The sequence below is a fragment of the Bos indicus x Bos taurus genome, chromosome 1, assembly GCF_003369695.1.
Source record: "Bos indicus x Bos taurus breed Angus x Brahman F1 hybrid chromosome 1, Bos_hybrid_MaternalHap_v2.0, whole genome shotgun sequence".
NCBI classification, from domain to species: Eukaryota; Metazoa; Chordata; class Mammalia; order Artiodactyla; family Bovidae; genus Bos; species Bos indicus x Bos taurus.
The window spans coordinates 118,897,233-118,919,495 of NC_040076.1; the positions used below are offsets into that span (position 1 = coordinate 118,897,233).

The 22,263-nt window shown below is 39.1% G+C and overlaps 1 protein-coding gene across 4 annotated transcripts in view; it reads right to left on the bottom strand.

The window, feature by feature from the left end:
* Window positions 1-305: 305 nt before the first annotated feature.
* The window catches only part of AGTR1 (angiotensin II receptor type 1), a 55,610-nt gene continuing 33,652 nt past the window's right edge, over window positions 306-22,263 (bottom strand). The window contains exons 3-4 of one of the 4 annotated variants that reach the window (XM_027543887.1): window positions 17,599-17,736; window positions 1,589-3,134 (exon numbers count right to left, since the gene is read on the bottom strand). In XM_027543887.1, the coding sequence (XP_027399688.1) occupies window positions 2,009-3,088 (1,080 nt within the window). In that variant the 5' untranslated portion in view covers window positions 3,089-3,134; window positions 17,599-17,736 and the 3' untranslated portion in view covers window positions 1,589-2,008. Of the gene's footprint in view, window positions 3,135-6,229; window positions 6,326-17,598; window positions 17,737-22,263 lie in introns of those variants that run through there. The other 3 variants (XM_027543905.1, XM_027543877.1, XM_027543895.1) reach the window with 3 other exon arrangements.

Sequence of the window (22,263 nt, forward strand, 5' to 3'; positions counted from 1 at the left end):
TCATTAAATGGAAAATTTGCATACAAAATACATTATGATTTCAGTATCGTGATTTAAATATGTATGTGTATATAATGAATACAAGAAAAGCATAACAAGGTACCCGAATGTTCAAATGGTAATTTTTGAGCAGGAGAACTAAATACGGCTTTTTTTTTTTTTTTACTGCTTTCTTATATAGTCTATGTTTCTTACAATTATCATGTATGTGAATAGAAAAACCCTATTAAAATTTTGTGTAAAATAATGTCTTATTTTAGTGTTATAAGGAACGAGTTTTTTTTTTGTTGCATGACAAACTTTGGAAAACTCAAAATGGTATATTTATTCCATGTTGTGCAGTAGAAGAAAGTGTGTTCTTTGTATTTTCAATAGCAGCATATTAAATCTAAAACCAACAGTATTAAACTATCAGCTGTATCAAGATTTAAATGGAAATACATTTGAACTTATTCACAGTTGTCCTGTTTTAAAAATAAACCAACATTTATTTTAAGTAATGAAGATTAAATACATTGCAATAACATTATTTAATGTGAATATAACTTTGCCAAATTTTAATAAGATAGCAGTTTAGAGAGACACATGCACAGGTTGAATATATACTTTTTAAAACAGTAAGGAATATTTTATGATATATAATCTTTCACCACAAAATATATATACTTCTCAGATCTGAAATAAAAGTAACATGACTACCTGGGACTGGAATAACACCTTTACAAGTAATATAATTTTTATACATGACTACAGAAACATCATTATACAAACAGGCCACTCAGCTGGCATATTTCGGCAGTGTGAATCTATAAGACACGGGTTGGGTTTCACAACAGCTTCTGGAACCTGACAACTACTGCTTAGGGAGTCTTTGTATGAAATGCGCAGTAGCAGGTACAAGTGGGCCGCAGTTGCTAATAGCTAAATAGGCACGAAAGCTTTGCTGCCCTTTGGAAATTGGGCATGGCAGTCTTAAGCTCTTCTCTCCTGTTGCTCCTCTTGAGGTTTAATATATTCTAAGTAGCTCATGGGAAATAGATGGGGAAACATGGAAACAGTGTCAGACTTTATTTTTTTGGGCTCCAAAATCACTGCAGATGGTGACTGCAGCCATGAAATTAAAAGATGCTTACTCCTTGGAAGGAAAGTTATAACCAGCCTAGATAGAATATTCAAAAGCAAAGACATTACTTTGCCAACAAAGGTCCATCTAGTCAAGGCTATGGTTTTTCCTGTGGTCATGTATGGATGTGAGAGTTGGACTGTGAAGAAAGCTGAGTGCCGAAGAATTGATGCTTTTGAACTGTGGTGTTGGAGAAGACTCTTGAGAGTCCCTTGGACTGCAAGGAGATCCAACCAGTCCATCCTAAAGGAGATCAGTCCTGGGTGTTCATTGGAAGGACTGATGCTGAAGCTGAAACTCCAATACTTTGGCCACCTCATGCGAAGAGTTGACTCATTGGAAAAGACCCTGATGCTGAGAGGGATTGGGGGCAGGAGAAGGGGACGACAGAGGATGAGATGGCTGGATGGCATCACCGACTCAAAGCACATGAGTTTGGGTAAACTCCGGGAGTTGGTGATGGACAGGGAGCCTGGCATGCTGCGATTCATGGGGTCGCAAAGAGTTGGACACGACTGAGTGACTGAACTGAACTGAAGTACTTTCATGTGGAAATCAAAAATAACAGAACAAGAGCAGACTAGGGAGAGGACATTTCTCCCAGTAAAATTTTCCAAATCAACACTTTCATCCAGTTTCTGACATCAGTTCTTTGAGTGGGCATCATCTACCTAATGCAAAACATGGAGAATGTGGCTTTGCTTTGTTGAGTTGCAAAGGGAAAGAACTTTTGTTCAGAGCTGTAGACAAGTCAGTTCAGTCCACATAATCTATTTTCTCCTTTAATTCTGAAATGCAGTCCATGCTCATTTGGTAGTGAGGTGTTGTACAAGAATGTTTTTCTTCTCCTTCTTTAAGGTGACTTCACATCAGGTTTCAAGTGTGTTACTCAACCTCAATGCATGGGGCAGGCTTCTTGGTAGAGGAGTTTCCGTTTTCTGAGGGGCGGTAGGAGAGTGTGCTCATTTTTGTCGACAGGTTTGAGTGGGATTTGGCCTTTGGGGGAATGTATTTCAGAAGCTGTAGAAAATATTTTTTAAATTTTTTTCCTAGAAAGCCATAAAAGAGAGGATTCAGGCAATTGTTAAAATAAGCCAAGCAAATAGTGATGGGCATGGCAGTGTCAACAATATCTTCAATTTTACAGTCACGGATGAGGCCCAACTGAATTAACACATCCATAAAAGTGAATATCTGGTGGGGAACCCAGGAAAAGAAAAAGAAAAGCACGATTGCCAAAATTATCTTGAAAATATCATCTTTTCTTGGTTTGTTCTTCTGAATTTCATAAGCCTTCTTGAGGGTCTTCCAAATAAGAGTGTAGCTTGTAAGAATGATCAGAAAAGGAAACAAGAATCCCAGTATATTCTTGGTGAGGCCCAGCCCTACCGGGAGGGTAGAATTTTGGGATTCGTAATGGAAAGCGCAAACGGTGATATTGGTATTCTCGATGAAAAATACATTTCGGTGGATTATAGTTGGCAAACTGGCCAAACCTGCCAGCAGCCAAATAATGATGCAGGTGACTTTGGCCACAAGCATTGTGCGCCGGAGGCGGGACTTCATTGGGTGAACAATAGCCAGGTAGCGGTCAATGCTTAGACATGTGAGTAGAAACACGCTGGCATAGAGGTTGAAACTGACACTGGCTGAAGCGATCTTACATAGGTAATTGCCAAAGGGCCAGCGGTATTCCATAGCAGTGTAGACAGCCCACAGTGGCAAAGTCAGTAAAAAGCATAAGTCAGCCAGAGCTAAATTCAAAAGAAAAACACTGGCCACAGTCTTCAGTTTCATGTAAAAGTAAATGACAATCACCACCAAGCTGTTTCCAAATATCCCCACCACAAAGATAATACTGTATAAAGTAGGGATCATGATAAATATGTAATTGTGCCTTCCAGCTTTGGGACAATCATCTTGGATTCTTTTAATACCATCTTCGGCAGAAGAGTTGAGGATCATTTTGATCTCTTGGGTTAGTCAGTCTCAGACACTATGCCAAATGCACCTAGAAAAAATAAAAATGAAAAAGATGAAAAAAAATGAAATTTCTAGTTGTAAACAAATAGTTTTATTTCTTATTCATAAATACAGTACCTCAACTTTAGTTTTAGGGAAAAAAATCAGATCATATTTTCTGGAGAAAAGCTGTAAGCAGAGAAAAATCTAAGATTGCACATTTAAATTAAGTTTCAGAACACATTGCTTTTCTATGGAATGATAAATATCCCCCAGATCAGTGGAAGTGGGTTCCTAGGTGAATATTTACATAGGTCCTTTGCCTTTTTTTCTAAGAGTAAATCCTAGATTAAAAAACATAATGTAAATCTCAGAAAATACTAGTGAATTAAATTAGTTATTCAGAAAGACTTGAGCTTTTCCTTAGGTAAGCAAGACTAATTGTCTTAAACCTCAGAAATGTGACATAGCTGTACCTTATTCTTTGAACCATTTCTTTCATCTCACAATCTTAGGTATAAAAATTATTAGCATCCTCTCTTAAGTGGTTGGAATTGCTGCCTCTAGGTTACTGAGGAATTGATTTAGGAGGGGATAAAAGGGTAGGCTGAAGGCTTTGGGGAACAGCATTCTTTGTATGGTTTTCCAGGTCATTACATGCAGTCACCACTTATTCTTTTTTTTTTTAATATAAATTTATTTATTTTAATTGGAGGCTAATTACTTTACAATATTGTATTGGTTTTGCTATACATCAACATGAATCCACCATGGGTGTACATGTGTTCCCCATCCTGAACCCCCCCTTCCACCTCCCTCCCCATATCATCCCTCTGGGTCATCCCAGTGCACCAGCCCCGAGCATCCTGTATCATTCTTTAACTTCCAACTCTGTGTAGCAAAAAGGCCTGAATCTCCTAACTTTTGTGCCCACAAGCCATTTCTGGAGTTTAATCTCAATTAACCATTTGCTTAATAAAGGATGTAAAATGAATGGATTAGGTCAGGATTACCAATAAAATGTGTTTTTTTGGGGTTCAAGGCAGCAGCAGCAGTTCTTTAGGATTTTAGGAAGAATCAGATGCTCTGAAATGAGCTCCATAAAGACCTCTGCAAATATTTGCTCCAATATTTTATGTAATCAACAATCAAGCTTTTCATTGATGTGATTTAGAGAAGCATCATAGTCTGCCCTAGACAAGAGTCTATCTAAAAACCCTTGGAGGGAAGCTGAAGGTGCTGTGATGGTCACATGGCAGGATGGGGCACAGGCATGCTCTGAGGTGAAAGGCAGCCCTAGGCATCGGCTAGGCTGGCCAGGCAGGGGAGGGATGTTGGGAAGGACCCCATTGCTCCACCAGGAGTGGGTCCCTAGATGAGCATGGGTCCCTAGATTTGCTTCCTCTTGTAGCAAAGTGGCCGGGGTAAGAAGAGGAACAGGAATAGGACACTTCTAGTCTGCCCAGGAGAGCTGCACGTAGTGTCTGGGAGAGCTGGCTGAACACATGCACCTAAGGTAGTAGTGAGGTGGTGCTGTGAGAGGATGAGTCTCAGTTAGCCAGATTATAAAATATAACACTGGCAAAAAGAGGTTCTTAAGTGGCCTCTTTGCCTCCCCCAAGGGGGGCAGTTATTCTTCCTACCTGAGGTTTTTGGCTCTACACCCTCTTTATCTTCTCCTTTTGTAGTCAGAGCTGTATGAACTAAATCCCTTTCTTACCTTTTCATTCACAGGGGTCTCAGCATCCACCAACAAGCAAATGTCACATGCTCTGTGGGGCCTTCCTAACTTGCCTGAGCAATTGGCCGTTTCATTTTCTTGTGCTCTTTTGGCACTTTGGATGTAGGTTTTGACCTATACATTGTAATGGCATGTTGACTTATCTGTCTCCTCCACTAGTTTGTCAGTGATTTGAGCATAAGGCCTGTTTGGAATCATCTTTTTCACTAGTGTAAACCCTCATACCTTCCAGAAGGCAGATGATAAATGTCTGATGAATAAGAAAACAAGTGGACACATGAATGGGTGAATATTATATAACTTAAAATTGTAAGTGGAGAGTATTGAGACTAATTTCTAGGGGGCTAATGAAATTAATTTACATTCTGCTCCCAAAGAATCTGATAGAAAATGCTCAGTGTCAACCTGAGCCTCACCTTTGATAATAAGCTAAAACCTAAACCCAACACAATTTAAATTGACAAAATAAACCCTTGGCACTTTTAGAAATCTGTAGTTTACAAAACAAAAGAAGATGAAAATAAGGAATAATTTAACAGAAACTAGGGCTAGGTTATGAGGGAGGTTTGATGTATTTCTTTTTCACCCAGAAGGATTTCTCTATACTTTCCTGATTTTTCAGTTTTTAAAAAAGTCATAGTTACTAAAAATATGCCAATTTAGAAGTATATATTCATTTAGGTAAACAAGTATTCTCTATTAAAAAGTAAATGCTTTATAAATGGCTAGCAGTCATTTACACCTTAATGTGGATTAATTATTTGTTCTTCTTCTAATATCTAGTTGAGATAAGTTGGATTTTGCCTAGGAAAAATTGAAAATGTCAAGGTTTTAGAATCTCAAAGATTAAAAGTGTCCTGGGTTGAACTCCATAACTCTGTAACTGAAAATAGGGAGAGTTAAAGATTTGTTTCAATCTGGGCATAAGGGCACTAAAAGGAAGGAATAAATTTGGGTGCCCTGAGTTGGGTGCCCAAGAGCAGGGAGGAAATTATCTTTCTTCTCTTCATCTTACTTTGAGGGCACACAACTCTGGTTGGTTCCATTAATTTTTGTCTAGATGGGGTAGAATTTTATTGAGTAGGCCTGAACTGTAACCATCATTTATAAAAGAATTCCTGTGGAAAATTTTGTATTTGAAAGGACCAATTTATAAACACGGATTTGTAGTCCAATTCTTTCACATTGTGAGGTCAGCCTTTTCATAAGTTTCCATCGATCCATATTGACTAATATAAAAGGTTGCTCTGAACAACTAGAGCAACATCCCTGGAAAATTGAGTGAGGTATCTATTGTTTTAATGAGTATATTACTTGAGAAACTCTGAGCATAGCCCTGAATATACTAATTGGAAGAACATTTTATATAAATGTTTGTGTAAGTAATGACCAAGACTTCCTACCTAGTAAGGAGAGAAGGAGAGGAACTTCAGTGATGAAAACATCAGGAACAAGCACGAGGAAGCAGAAATGCAAAGAGTGCATTCATCAGGCAGTTATCCATTCATCCCATATTCACTCAACACCTATTATGTGTTGGGGTAAGGAATGCAAAGTGAATAAAATTACAGTCCTTCTGCTCCTCCTGATCATTTGAGTCTAGCTGGGGGATTAGGAGTCTTAAAGCCAGAATTGTCTCTAATGTGTTGAATCCTTATACCATTCCATAGGCATGTGAAATATTCTGTATTTATTACTGACCCTGCCTAGTGGTGAGGATTTCCGAGAATGATCAGGGACGCGTCCTAGAGATGGTACGTAGGCTTTGGAGGATGTATGGAAATCAGAGTGGTTAGCACTTAGAGGCAAGCATCTGGCCAGCTAAGGTAGACTAGAGATTTTGTCATCGCTTGAACTTCTCCTTCTTTATGAATGCCTGCAGCTGCATCTATGGGAAACTGCTCCTGTAAATTTATAGATACTGCAAGACCTTCTGCGTATGGATGGTGTACGAATGTGTACTGGATGGAAGGGTGACACAGGCCATATGGGTGTGCAAAGAATATTGTTCTCTTAGTCTGCACTATCGTCACTCGTAGGCTTCCCTAGAGAAAGCTGCTCCTGAGAAAGAGAGAAAAATGGAACTCCTATGATTGGAGTCGCCTTCGATTGATAATGAATAAATGGAAAAGACTAGGCTGCTTCTCTTTGAAGCTTGAAAGGATGCTATTTTGGTGAGCAGCTGAAGGAGGAAAAGATGTGATCTCCAAACTTTTGAGTCCCAGAAAGCAGCTTTTTTTTGTTTGTTTGTTTTGTTCTGCTGCTTCTCCCAGTAGGGTTACAGGATATTGAGTGAAAACAATATCGCTCTATTGTGACAGAGTGATATTGGGGCCACCTCTCTCTATTTCTGGGTCTTGCTGTAGCTTTTACTCAGGCTCTGTGGTTTACATGAACTCCACAACATCATTTCCTCTTGGGGGAAAGAAGATGGAATTCAGACTCAAAATGCTTATAAATGAATCTTCCTTTACCACTTACAGATAAGTGTAGCTCTGAATAAGTCATCGCATTTCTCTGAATGTAAGTCTCAGTTTCCTCATCTATAAGAAATGGGAGCAGTGCCTCTTATTGCACTAAATTGTTGTTGTAATTAAATGAGATAACTTAAAAGTACTGAGTCTATCTCTGAGTCTTACTCTCAAGCAGTAAGTATTTAATAAGTGTGTTTTATGTGGATCTTACTATTATTATTTTGAATGCAAAGAAAGGGCTGGTTCAGCCATGAGACAAAAAAGCATGAGAAATTAAAAAAAAAAAAAGTTTATCACCGGTAAGCTCTTTTTCCTGCCATTAAAAGGTTAAAACACCAAGCTGTTGTTCTTTCAAAGCATGAGTAAAAAATAATCTTAAGCAGCTGAATACATTTTCCATGAGTCAGGTGGGAACTCTCAGTCTGCTGCAAACACAAGGTTGGCTCATGGTGGCCACACCACATTTATCTACTGGTTGTTTAGTAGGAATTACCTTGCAGTCTTTGACAGCTTCCCTGGTTCTTAAAAACAAACCTAAGAAAGATTTTCTTTTTATCTTTTTTTTTTAAATTCTAAGAATATTTCCCCAAGACTTTTGTTTAGAATATTTTTTGACTTTTCAAGAACAGTTTTGTATTTTTTTCTTAATTTTTATTGGAATATAGTTCCTTCACAATATTTTGTTAGTTTCTACTGTAAAGCAAAGTGAATCAGCTTTACATATACATGTATCCTCTCTTTTATGGATTTTCTTCCCATTTAGGTCACCACAGAGCACTGAGTTCCCTATATGGTAGATTCTCATTAGTTATCTATTTTCTACATAGTATCAATAATGTATATATGTCAATGCCAGTCTCCCAATTCTTCCCACCTCACCCTTCCCCTTGGTATCCATACATCTGTTCTTTATGTCTGTGTCTCTACTTCTGCTTTGCAAATAAGGCCATCATACCATTTTTCTAGATTCCACATACATGACTTAATATATGGTATTCACTTTTCTCTTTCTGACTTACTTCACTCCGTATGACAGTCTCTGCTGCTGCTGCTGCTAAGTCATGTCAGTCGTGTCCGACTCTGTGCGACCCCATAGACTGCAGCCCACCAGGCTGCTCTGTCCCTGAGATTCTCTAGGCAAGAACACTGGTCCACCACATTTCTAAAAATTGATTAGAATATTAATACCTCCTTAAGCTTTTATTCAAGCCCAAACCAATCTAATTAATTTGTCCATTAGAAGCTCCTTTATAAATGAGTTTGCAATCTGAAGAAAAAAAAATACTCTGAAGTTTCCTATGATAATAAAGACAGAACTAAAAGACCAAGTAATTATATTTTGGGATAATCTATCAAAGTATCTTTCTTAAATATCAGAAAGAGTAGGTCAGTGTCTGTAAGTTTCTTGTCATGATGGAGAGCTCAATAAACCATCCTGTTCAAAAGGCATTCTCTTTATTGATCCTATCCTATAATTCAGACATTAGAAAGCAACTGATTTTGCTCCTGTGTGTTTTTCCCCCAGTAATGAGAGAGGCATTCTACAGGGAACAACTCTTAAGTCAGTATCTGTTTGTGAATTAATTGAATCATAGAAGCTGGCACTAAACTTTTTAGAGTTTCTACTTGTTCCTTTTTCAAATCCACTTGTTCTTATATCTTAACCTTCTGTTCTTATTTTATGGGGTCTATTTCTATCCTTACCTCCTTAAACATTTTGAACATCTGTATGTTAAGAGCCCCTATTCAATTGCTTTACTGTTTGTAGTTCTTCAGATGTAAATTCTATTTGTTTCATCTACAGACATGAAGGCATTTGCCTTCATTTTAGGTTTTGTAGTCTTTGACTGTGAGTCCATCTCTAGTGAAAATTAGCTTCTGTAGGAGGTCTGAGTGTCTGGATGGTGGTGGTGGGTGAAATTTCTGCTTGGACATACAACTCTCAGGTGATCTGGAAAAGTTCTTAGAGCTGGTTCTCAGCCTGGTTTTCTACCCCTTACTTTGCAGTTATTGCATAATAGGCCCTCTGTGCTGTGTTTAGTCACTCAGTCATGTCGTGTCTGACTCTGCAACATCACAGTCTGCAGCCCATCAGGATCCTCTGTCCGTGGGGATTCTCCAGGCAAGAATACTGGAGTGGGCTGCCATTCCTTCCTCCAGGGGATCTCCCCAACCCAGGGATCGAATCCAGGTCTCTTCTTTACCATCTGAGTCACCCCAAAGTACTGGAGTGGGTAGCCTATCCCTTCTCCAGGGAATCTTTCTGACCCAGGAACCTGGGGTTTCCTGCACTGCACACAGGTTCTTTACCAACTCAGCTACCAGGGAAGCCATTAGGCCCTCTACCCATTCTCAAATTTTTACTGGTCTACAGAAGTTATTTTAGTCTTAGATCATAATGGGCAGTAGTTTTCCAGTTCCTGGCTTTAACCAGGAAATCCAGTTTCAGTTGCCTTCAGTACATGAGTCTAATGGTCTTTACTTCCATTCTGGTAAAGTCATTAGAACTTTATCTCAACTGTGTATCTGGTGTTGGTTTGTCCCTGGCCCATGTGGTCTTAATTCTTCTTTGGTGCTCTAATGTGATATTTAATGTAGAGAAAAAAGGTTAATATCCATGATTGCTTAATCCATTGTCCTCATCTTGACTGGAAGTTGCTCTACACATTATTTGGTGATAATAGTTAAGTTGCTTGGATCCAATAAGCTTTAGACTATAGTCTTGTCCTTCTTCTTGCTCCACCCTCTCCATTGTGCCCTTTGATGAAGCATCCAAGTCTTTCTGGATGACACTCTCATTTATGCTGGGAATCCTCGAAGCCATGTAGAATAAAGCATGGCAGAAAGTCTATATTATAAGGCACGTGACCTACTCTCAAGTCAGATACACAGGAGAATGCCATGCTTTTGTTTGATAATCCCAGCCTAACTCCTTCTCTGTTACTTTCCCTGGAGATGATTTCATTTGCCTCTGCAATTCCCAGATGAATCTTTCTCTTAATACAAAAATACGTAATAAAAGTATTAATGCCATATTAATTAAATACTTAAGATTCAATCTTCTCAAACTTAATGCATACAAGTGTGGTATGTCTAAGTGGTTAAGTAGTGGTTTCTGACCCTCTTACTAAATCAATATCATCCACCATGGCCTCCCTCAGAGGAAATGAAAGCAGTGCAAACTACTTTCTTATTTCTGTTCATACCAAGTGTAAACAACTCTGGTGACAGTGGTTAAATGTTCTGTCATTCTCAACCAGTCCTACCCTTTGCTTTGTCCAAAATAGTGCAAGAAGCTAAAGAACTCAGCTATGAAAGGAAATTCAGAAGTTCTTTCCAAGTTAGGGTATAAATTTCAAGGAAAGTATAATGTTAATACTAAATTTTTGCTTCTTGGAAATTATTCAATACTTTAATATCTAATAATGTAACACTTGCTTTATTGACTATGCCAAAGCCTTTGACTGTGGATCACAATAAACTGTGGAAAATTCTGCAAGAGATGGGAATACCAGACCACCTGACCTGCCTCTTGAGAAATCTGTATGCAGGTCAGGAAGCAACAGTTAGAACTGGATATGGAACAACAGACTGCTTCCAAATAGGATAAGGAGTACGTCAAGGCTGTATATTGTCACCCTGCTTATTTAACTTATATGCAGAGTACATCATGAGAAACACTGGGCTGGAAGAAGCACAAGCTAGAATCAAGATTGCCGGGAGAAATATCAATAACCTCAGATATGCAGATGACACCACCCTTATGGCAGAAAGTGAAGAGGAACTAAAAAGCCTTTTGATGAAAGTGAAAGAAGAGAGTGAAAAAGTTGGCTTAAAGCTCAGCATTCAGAAAACGAAGATCATGGCATCCGGTCCCATCACTTCATGGGAAATAGATGGAGAAACAGTGGAAACAGTGTCAGACTTTATTTTCTGGGGCTCCAAAATCACTGCAGATGGTGACTGCAGCCATGAAATTAAAAGACACTTACTTCTTGGAAGGAAAGTTATGACCAACCTAGATAGCATATTGAAAAGCAGAGACATTATTTTGCCAACAAAGGTCCATCTAGTCAAGGCTGTGGTTTTTCCAGTGGTCATGTATGGATGTGAGAGATGCACTGTGAAGAAGGCTGAGCACGGAAGAATTGTTGCTTTTGAAGTGTGGTGTTGGAGAAGACTCTTGAGAGTCCCTTGGACTGCAAGGACATCCAACCAGTCCATTCTGAAGGAGATCAGCCCTGGGATTTCTTTGGAAGGACTGATGCTAAAGCTGAAACTCCAGTACTTTGGCCACCTCATGCGAAGAGTTGACTCATTGGAAAAGACTCTGATGCTGGGAGGGATTGGGGGGCAGGAGGAGAAGGGGACGACAGAGGATGAGATGGCTGGATGGCATCACTGACTCGATGGACTTGAGTCTGAGTGAACTCCGGGAGTTGGTGATGGACAGGGAGGCCTGGCGTGCTGCGATTCATGGGGTCGTAAAGAGTCGGACACGACTGAGCGACTGAACTGAACTGAACTGAATCTACAATTAAATTTCTCTCCACTTGAGAAGCTCCTGTTTATCGGGAGCTTAAATAAGTTGGTTGTGATGAATACCCCAATTCCCCAAACAACTCTCTTCATTCCTATGGTATTTCCTCCCACTCTTGTCTGTCCTAAACTCTTGGGTATTTCTGTTGTATGAGTTGTTGTTGTTGTTCTTTAATTTCAAAAAGAAAATATAAGGATGAAAGATATGTGATTAAGTCTAATCAGGTGCTTAAAAATCTTCCTTTAACATGTTGGTGTTAATGAAAAATATTCTTCTTATGTTAAATATAGAAGGTCATGGAAGATTTTCTAGTGAATATAGAAGGAGACTCCAGAAACTAGGAGAAAAGGAAAATGACATCTAATTTGGAAAAAATCTTGTACATAAATGAACCCCTGTCCTTTAATACTCCCAAATTCCTCACACTTGTGGACTCACAGAATTTCACCCAGGGAATCATAATCACATAATCATAATCACATTTCAGAAGATCAGTATCTCAGGAGGCAACATCATTTTAATGCTATGGGTTTTGGAGACTGTTTACAGGCCTCTTTTTCAACAGATGAAAGAGGCAGTTCCTAGGTGGGCATCTCAGTCAGCAACAGCTGCTTTATCCAACTTTGTGAACAAAACCCCAGATTTCATATGGGAAGCCATTCCACATTTGCATCTTTGAGACTTTAAATCAGGAGCTGAAACTGTTTACTTCATTTCAAATTCCACTTTAAGGGGTATGAGGAAAGTTATTGGGAAGGAAAGGATGCACTAATTAATTTATACCCCTAAGAAATGATGATAATATTATAGAATTTCCATGTATTATGAGTTTTATGCTAGAGATTATTGGCCACATGACAATTCATTGCAGATTAAAGTTTTTAATGTTATATAAATCACATAGCCATAAATTTTAATGAAGCTAGGAGGATTAAATATTCAGTATATTGTACATGTTCCCCCAAAGTGCCCAATTTCCTGATTGCAGCAGGAATATTCTTTGAATGATAGTCTACAAATTGGTCCTGCACAATGTGTAAGGAAGCCTGGGTTCTAAGTTTGGCTTTTCAGATCATTGGCTAGGTGACCCTGAATGAGTCACTTAGCTTCTCCAGACCTCTCTATTGTCATGCTTCAAAAAACCTTTTGAAACACTGAAATTTCATAATCTTTCTTCTGATAGGTATGCATCTTTTGAAGACAAAGGCAATAATGGCTTGACAAGTAGAAATTACCTGATAAATCATAAAATTAGCCAACTATTTATCTGTTGATATAGGTATTATTAGTGTCATAATGGTTTAATAACATTGTATAACTAAATCTAAGAACTCTTTTTTTTATTAAAAATGAAATGAAAAGAATTTTGCCTTTTATTGAAGATAAATAAGCTGTACTTAAGATCACTAAGTAGAGTTAAGCTGACTCACTGGAAAAGACCCTGATGTTGGGAAAGATTGAGGACAGGAGGAGAAGGGGGTGACAGAGGATGAGATGGTTGGATGGCATCACTGACTCAATGGACATCAGTTTGAGCAAACTCCAGGAGATAGTGAAGGACAAGGAAGCCTAGCGTATTTCAGTCTTGAATTTGCAAACAGCTGGACATGACAGAGTGACTAAATAACATAAGTTCATTATGTTATAGTGATAGTAGGTTTTTCTTCCGATTTTTTTTTTTTAGATTAATTATCTATCCAAAGAAATGTTTCCTCAGCAGAGCATTTGGATATCTGGTTGTGACTCTAGGTTGATGAAGTCAAGATTATAGGTTTGGACATGATCTAGACAGAGGATGAGATGGTTGGAAAGCATCACTGATTCAATGGACATAAACTTGGGCAAACACTGGAGATGGTGAGGGACAGGAAGGCCTGGCATACTCCAGTCCATGGGGTCTCAAAGAGTCAGACACGACTTAGCGACTGAACAACAACAACATGATCTTGACTAGCTATTTTTACTCCATTTATGATCAAAGACTGTGAACCTCTCATGCACCCCTGTGTTATTCACTGGCAGTTCCAGTTGCCAGGGGAAAGACAGATTGGTTCGTGGTTGCAAGACAAAATTAAAAGCATACTTTGCTGTTAGGGAGTCAAGATAACATCAATATGAAAAAAGTGGCACCATGTGTTATTATTAAAATAAGTTATTTGAAATAAACCTACTCTCAAATTCTTTGTGAGAAAAATACAACTTTTTAAAGTTTAGCAAATGCTTACAGTAGTTCGGGCCTTCCCTGGTGGCTCGGATAGTAAAGAATATGTCTGCAGTGCAGGAGACCTGAGTTTGATCCTTGGGTTGGTAGGATCCCCTAGAGAAGAGAATGGTAGCCCACTCCAATATTCTTGCCTGGAGAATTCCATGGACAGAGGACTCTGGCAGGCTACCATCCATGGGGCTGCAAAGAGTCGGACATGACTAACGGACTAACACTTTCTCTTTCTTACAGTGGTTCAGTTGCCTAGGTAACACATAGAGGTGAGGTCAGAGTATTATAAAGGAACCTCACAGTAATATAATATGTAGTATAATACTTCAAAGTATTATATTAGTTAATGCTTTCAAGAGTTAAATGGACTTTTGTGCTAAGAAAATGAGCTGAAGAATTGATGCTTTTGAACTGTGGTGTTGGAGAAGAGTTTTGAGAGTCCCTTGGACTGCAAGGAGATCAAACCAGTCAATCCTAAAGGAAATCAGTCCTGAGTATTCATTGGAAGGACTGATGCTGAGCTGAAGCTCCAATACTTTGGCCACCTGATGCGAAGAGCTGACTCATTAGAAAAGACCCTGATCCTAGGAGAGATGGAAGGGAGGAAGAGAAAGGGATGACAGAAGGTGAGATGGTTGGATGGCATCACCAACTCAATGGACATAAGTTTGAGCAAACTCTGGGAGATGGTGAAGGACAGGGAAGCCTGACATGCTGCAATCCATTGGGTCGCAAAGAGTTAGACATGACTGAGTGACTGAACAAGAACAAAGGGTAATGTTCATTAGATTTTTATTTTATCACAGTTTTTTTTTTTCAAATACAGTTTAGTTTGCTACTTTTAATTTACTTTTTTACATTACATAAAAAATTTACATTTTTTAGGCAAGAATACTGGAGTATGTAGCCATTCCCTTCTCTAGTGGATTTCCTTGACCTAGGCATTGAACTCTTGGCTCCTGCACTGCAGGCAGATTCTTTACTGTGTGAACCACTACATAAGTCATTTAGTTTCTTACTTTATTGTCTCGTAAATATTACAAAATATTTTGTGTAAGAATACCAGCACCAGTTCTCACTTCTGTTTCATAGGTTGTTAAAGTTAAAAAGTTAGGTCTTTGGAAGATATGAAGGTATTTTGAAAACATAACCTTTCTATAATGCAAGGATAAGTGAAATGAATTTAATGAAAGAAAACTGAGAACTTCAAGAGATTAATGGATTTTTTTTCATTCAGAAGTTCAACAGAAATATTTTCCATTATTATAATCTAATGCTTTTGCTTCAGTGATTATAACATGGTGCTTGATTAATGCTGAAAGAAAGGTAATATGACATTGCATAGCATCTGTGTTTATGTTGTAGCAGCAAATGTCTGGGTAAAGAGTGAGGCCCTCAGGCTCAGTCTGACCAACAGATGTATTTTCTTTGGCTCCCCCCAAAGGGTTTATAACTTTTGGGATTTGAATGTTCTATGGTTCACTAATCCCCATCATTCTCTAGTTTCTGATTCTTTCTGCCAGTGCTGTACAAAAGAAAAAGGTTAGCTACATATGCAATTAAAACTTTTCTAGTAGCCACATTAAAAATAATAATATTTAACCCAATATATCCAAAATATTGTCATTTCAACATGTAATCAACCTAAAAATTATTGAGATATTTTACTTTATTTTTCACCAAGTTTTCAAAATCCAGTATAGTTCCCCCCTGCCCCCCCAGCATATTCTAGTTCAAATGTGGCTAGCCACACTTCAAGTCTCAGTGACCACTTGGGCCTGGCCACCGAACTGGACAGCACAGCACAGGTGCTTCTCTCACATAAGTTACTTACCTAACCCTTCTAGCAATGGTTCTGAAAATGTGGTCCCTGGAACAGCAGCAGCACCATCACCTGGGAATTTCTTTGGAATGCAAATCTTAGGCCCCATCGCAGATCTACTGAATCAGAAACTCTGTGGGTGGTGTCCAATAAGCTATTTTAACGAGCCCTCTAGGCAATTCTGGCACACACTTTTAAAAACCCTTAGAAAACTGGAAATAGAACTGCCATATGACCCAACAATCCCACTGCTGGGCATACACACCGAGCAATCCAGAATTGAAAGAGACACATGTGTACCCCAATGTTCATCGCAGCACTGTTTACAATAGCTAGGGCATGGAAGCAACCTAGATGTCCATTGGCAGATGAATGGTTAAGAAAGCTGTGGTACATATACACAATGGAATATGACTCAGCTACTAAAAAGAATGCATTTGAATCACTTCTAATGAGGTGGAGAAAAACACCAATACAGTATAATAACACATATATATGGAATTTAGAAAGATTGTAATGATGACCCTATATGCGAGACAGCAAAAAAGACAGCAAAAAAGGACTCTATGGGAGAAGGCAAGGGTGGGATGGTTTGAGAGAACAGCACTGAAACATGTATATTACCATATGTGAAATAGATCGCCAGTCCAGGTTCAATGCATGAGACAGGGTGCTCAGGGCTGGTACACTGGGACAATCCTGAAGGATGGGACGGGGAGGGAGGTGGGGGTTCAGGATGTACACCCATGGCTGATTCATGTGAATGTATGGCAAAAACCACTACAATATTGTAAAGTAATTAGCCTGCAATTAAAATAAATAAAATTTACAACCCCCCCCCCCCCCCCCCACACACACACAAAGCAAAACACTGCTGTATTGGCATCTTCATTTGCAGCCTTTGCTGACAGGCTCTGTGCCTTTCATGACTCACTGCTGTTGTCTGGTCTTACTAAGTTGTGCCTGACTCTTTGCAACTCTATGAGTCTAATCTGTAGCACTCCAGGCTCCTTTGTCCATGGAATTTTCCAGGCAAGAATACCGGATTGGGTTTCCATTTCCTTCTCCAGGGGATCTTCCTGACCGAGGGGCTGAACCCGTGTCTCCTGCATCTCCTGCATCGGCAGGTGGATTCTTTACCACTGAACCACCTGGGAAGCCCTTTGTGATTCACAGGCAAAATCAAATCCAACACACAATGAAAGTACCATCAGCTAAAATATTTTTGTTTGACCCTTTCAAGGTGTTAAAACCTGAAGAAATAGAACAACTTCCTAAATGCAGCTTGAGAATTACTCATTAAGCTGTGTATTTATTTTAAACATTTAGGACTAGCATAGCTTAAGTGCAGCCTAATGGGAGGTCATCTAGTCAAATAAATCTTGTACCTACTCTTAGGAATTTCTTTAACTGGATTGGGTGATACCCATTTCTGTACTCTCATTAGAACCAAGATCTACGTGGGGGAGGAGACGCACTGACTCAGATGAGAGTCAGAGTTAAGGTAGTAGAGGATCGTGGGGCTGGAAGTCAAAAGTCAGAATCAAGTACACGATTTCCCTCTCATGAGCTATGGAGTTTTTAGTTTTGTACTTCACCTGTGACTCATCTTATTCATCTGGAAAATGACGATAATGAAGTTCATGATGATAATGATAATAATAAATGACGATATTATAATAAATGATAAATAACAATAATGATAATGAAGGAAAAAATACCTGTCCATTCTGGTTCACCATACTGTTGTGAGAAACAAATGAGGTCATGTATGTGGAGTTGCTATGAGATCCTGTAGCTTCAAGACTTTCATTAGCTTTATTAAAATCATACTGTGGTGTAAATGACTAATTTTTCCCCTGCAAGCAAATATGGTAAGAAGGATTAGAAAACTACATATGATTCTGAAAATAGAAGAAGCTAAAGGACCAGAAAGAGGTGGAAAGACTCAGAGAGGGAGTCTAAAAAGGCACTGCTGATAAGCTTCTTGAACAGTTGTTCCAGCTCTCACCATTCTCTTGAATACCTATATAATTATTTTAATTTTAATTAAATTTATTTATTTTTCATTGAAGGATAATTACTTTACAGTATTGTGTTGGTTTCTGCCAAACATCAACATGAATCAGCCATAGGTGAATACCTATATAATTTTAAAATATAAATTACAATGATACTACAGCACTGATTTTAATAGAAAAGTTTAGACCATTCCATCTCCCATTATTTACCTCTCCATTCATTTCTATGTGGGGCTACTTGTGTTTTCTCATTAATCAGCCTGTGATAAGAGGCATCGAAGCTGGGCCAATGAAAGGTAAACAACACTTTGCCAACTGAAAAATACGATGAGATACCGGTGACTGCTGCTTCCTGTGAAAACTTCATTAGCAATAAATGAGTTACCAGATGTCACACATCAGATTTGAAATTAAAATGTATTCCTAGTATTTGTGTGCAGTCTGAGCAGGAGGAAAAAATGAACTCTTTCCAAGAGTTGGATAAGATAATGTACTTCTTTGCCTTGGATTGTTTGTTTCTTCTATAAACATAGAATAAATGCATCCCTTGGTTTGTAAAGGGGAATAATAGCATTTTTGCACACAAAAGCTATGCAGTGAGGTTGCACATAACTCATCCAGCAGCAACTCTTTAAGGATAAGGTGAAATGTTCTCAAACATTCTATGGCACACCAAGACCACCATCTTGCTTTTAACTTTGCCATAGCAATTCCTATCTTTTCTTGCCTTCACCTTCAGCAACCAATTTCTGCTTTTATTACCAACAATAAAACTGTTCAGCTCAGCAACTGTCAACATCAACTCCATTCTTCCTGAACTTGCTGTAACAACAACCCTGTTAGTGCTTCCCTTTTTTCATAAGATATAAAACTCTCCTCTTGTTCTTCTAGCTAGCTAAGCTGACTCTGTTCTGTTTCTCGAAGCTACAAGCCTCCAATTGGAAAGCACTTGCGGTTAAGGAGGAAACCCCCACAGTAGGAAATGGGGCAGCATGGTTTCACTTGAGCCAGCAGAAATTTCATATGATAAGCAAGTGTGGTAGAAATATCTAACCCCCTCTAGTTTTTATAAATAAATATTTTTGGCAGAAGAAGGCCCATGTTCCTTCGCAGTTTCAAAATCTCCAGTTATTTGGTTCCAACTGAAGACCATGACCGAAACTGTTTATTTCCTTTCTTTTCTAATTTATTTTTGTTCATATCTCTCGTAAGACTGGTGAAGCCTATAAATCAAATTAAGAGGGTGAATGTGAATTATCACTCTCAAGCCTCCTCTTGGAGAAATATTTACATAGAATTTCGTTATACATAGAGATTTCCCAAAGCACTTAAACGTTTATTTCTGGATCATTTACTACTCATCAGATGCTAGAGATACTGAATCCACTGCCCTTTGACCTTTGCATAAAGGAAGCCAGCACATCTTTGAGGTACTTATTTATGTCAGTGGGGAAAATATCTGTTTAAACCTTTCAACTGTGTAACTTCAGCACAAAGTGACACACAAGTGTTCAGATAAATTTATTCAATGTATAACCATTTTATACTCTTCTCTGTTTCTGCTGGTATCTGATTCACATAGAGGACTTATAATAATGGTGGCTTAACATTAACAATAGTAATATTTATGATATTGAATGCTTACTGTATTCCAAGTATTGTGCTACTTGCTTTCATCTCTGTAAGAGTCCTCTTATGAATGAAATTGTGTCTCTCCTCACCCCACAACAAATTCATGGGACTTCCCAGGTGGCTCGGTGCTAAAGAATCTGCCTGCCACTGCAGGAGACACAAGAGACGCAGGGTTTAGTCCCTGGGTTGGGAAGATCTCCTGGAGGAGGAAATGGCAACCCACTCTAGTGTTCTTGTCTGGAGAATCCCATGGACGGAGGAGCCTGGTGGGCTACAGTACATGGGGTTGCCAAGAGTACAAAGGAGCAATTGAGCACATACTCACACAAAGTTCATAGGTTGAAGTCTGAATCTCCAATGTGACTATGTTTTGAGACAGGGCATTTGAAGAGGTAATTAAGGTTAAATGAGGTCATGAGGTTGGAGCACTAATCCAGTATGACTGGTGTAAGGGGGAGACACACCAGACAGGAATGTGCTTGCACAGAGAAACCATGTGAACACAATGAGAAGATGACTATCTTCAAGTACGAAGAGAGGTGTCACCAGAAACCAGCCCTGCTGGCACTCTGACCTTGACCTTCCAAAACTGAGAAAATAAATTTCTGTTGTCATTTTGTTGTGGCAGAACTGGCAAACTAATACAAGACCTATGAGGGAAGGCACCATTATTCCCCCTCTTCAGATGAAGAAACTGAGGCTTAGAGAGAAGATCCTTATATTTTTGACAGTTTAAAGTTTCAAGGCTCAGCTCTTTTTGTTTTGGTAAAGTCATCTCTTCATACTCTGGTTTGGCGCTTCTTAATCAGGGGTAATTTTGCCCTCCAGAGACATTTCTCAATGTCTGGAGACATTTTTGGTTCCCATAACAGGGTGAGCAAGAGAAGGGACAAGTGTTACTAGCACCTCGAGAGTAGAGACCAAAGATATTGCTAAGGATCTTACAAGGCACAGGACAGACCCCCACAGTCTGGTCTAAGAAGTCAATACTGCTGTTGTTGAGAAGCTTTTCTAGTTTGGATTTTTTTTCCCCTTTTAAATTCCTGATAACCTGTAGTTCACATCTTTCATGTGATGAGTTAGTTATATAGTACATTTTATTGGTGGTTTTGTTTCATGTATTCATATCTTCCCAGGGAAACTATAGATTCCTCAAAAGATAAAATTCTGTCAGGTGGCCTTCAAATGTTCAAGGTCATGTTGAATACTTCTTAGAGGGTCCAAAATTGTGAGATGACTAAATATCTGTTATGTCAGATCTTTCTAGAAATTATCCTCTTTGACATTTTCCAGAATTCTAGGATTCTGTACCTGAACAATGGAAGGGAGAATTTGAACTTAGATTCATCATAAGGTCTTCAAGGGATTTGATGGTTCCTAAGGTCAGTTTTCATTCCAATCCCAAAGAAAGGCAATGCCAAAGAATGCTCAAACTACTGCACAATTGCACTCATCTCACACGCTGGTAAAGTAATGCTCAAAATTCTCCAAGCCAGGCTTCAGAAATATGTGAACTGTGAACTTCCTGATGTTCAAGCTGGTTTTAGAAAAGGCAGAGGAACCAGAGATCAAATTGCCAACATCTGCTGGATCATGGAAAAAGCAAGAGAGTTCCAGAAAAGCATCTATTTCTGCTTTATTGACTATGCCAAAGCCTTTGACTGTGTGGATCACAATAAACTGTGGAAAATTCTGAAAGAGATGGGAATACCAGACCACCTGATCTGACTCTTGAGAAATTTGTATGCAGGTCAGGAAGCAACAGTTAGAACCAGACGTGGAACAACAGACTGGTTCCAAATAGGAAAAGGAGTTCGTCAAGGCTGTATATTGTCAACCTGTTTATTTAACTTCTATGCAGAATACATCATGAGAAACGCTGGACTGGAAGAAACACAAGCTGGAATCAAGATTGCTGGGAGAAATATCAATAACCTCAGATATGCAGATGACACCACCCTTATGGCAGAAAGTGAAGAGGAACTAAAAAGCCTCTTGATGAAAGTGAAAGTGGAGAGTGAAAAGTTGGCTTAAAGCTCAACATTCAGAAAACGAAGATCATGGCATCCGGTCCCATCACTTCATGGGAAATAGATGGGGAAACAGTGGAAACAGTGTCAGACTTTATTTTTCTGGGCTCCAAAATCACTGCAGATGGTGACTGCAGCCATGAAATTAAAAGACACTTACTCCTTGAAAGGAAAGCTATGACCAACCGATATAGCATATTGAAAAGCAGAGACATTACTTTGCCAACAAAGGTCCGTCTAGTCAAGGCTATGGTTTTTCCTGTGGTCATGTATGGATGCAAGAGTTGGACTGTGAAGAAGGCTGAGCGCCAAAGAATTGATGCTTTTGAACTGTGATGTTGGAGAAGACTCTTGAGAGTCCCTTGGACTGCAAGGAGATCCAACCAGTCCATTCTGAAGGAGATCAGCCCTGGGATTTCTTTGGAAGGAATGATGCTAAAGCTGAAACTCCAGTACTTTGGCCACCTCATGTGAAGAGTTGACTCATTGGAAAAGACTCTGATGCTGGGAGGGATTGGGGGCAGGAGGAGAAGGGGACAACAGAGGATGAGATGGCTGGATGGCATCACTGACTTGATGGACATGAGTCTGAGTGAACTCCGGGAGTTGGTGATGGACAGGGAGGCCTGGCGTGCTGCGATTCATGGGGTCGCAAAGAGTCGGACAGAACTGAGCAACTGATCTGATCTGATCTGATCTGATA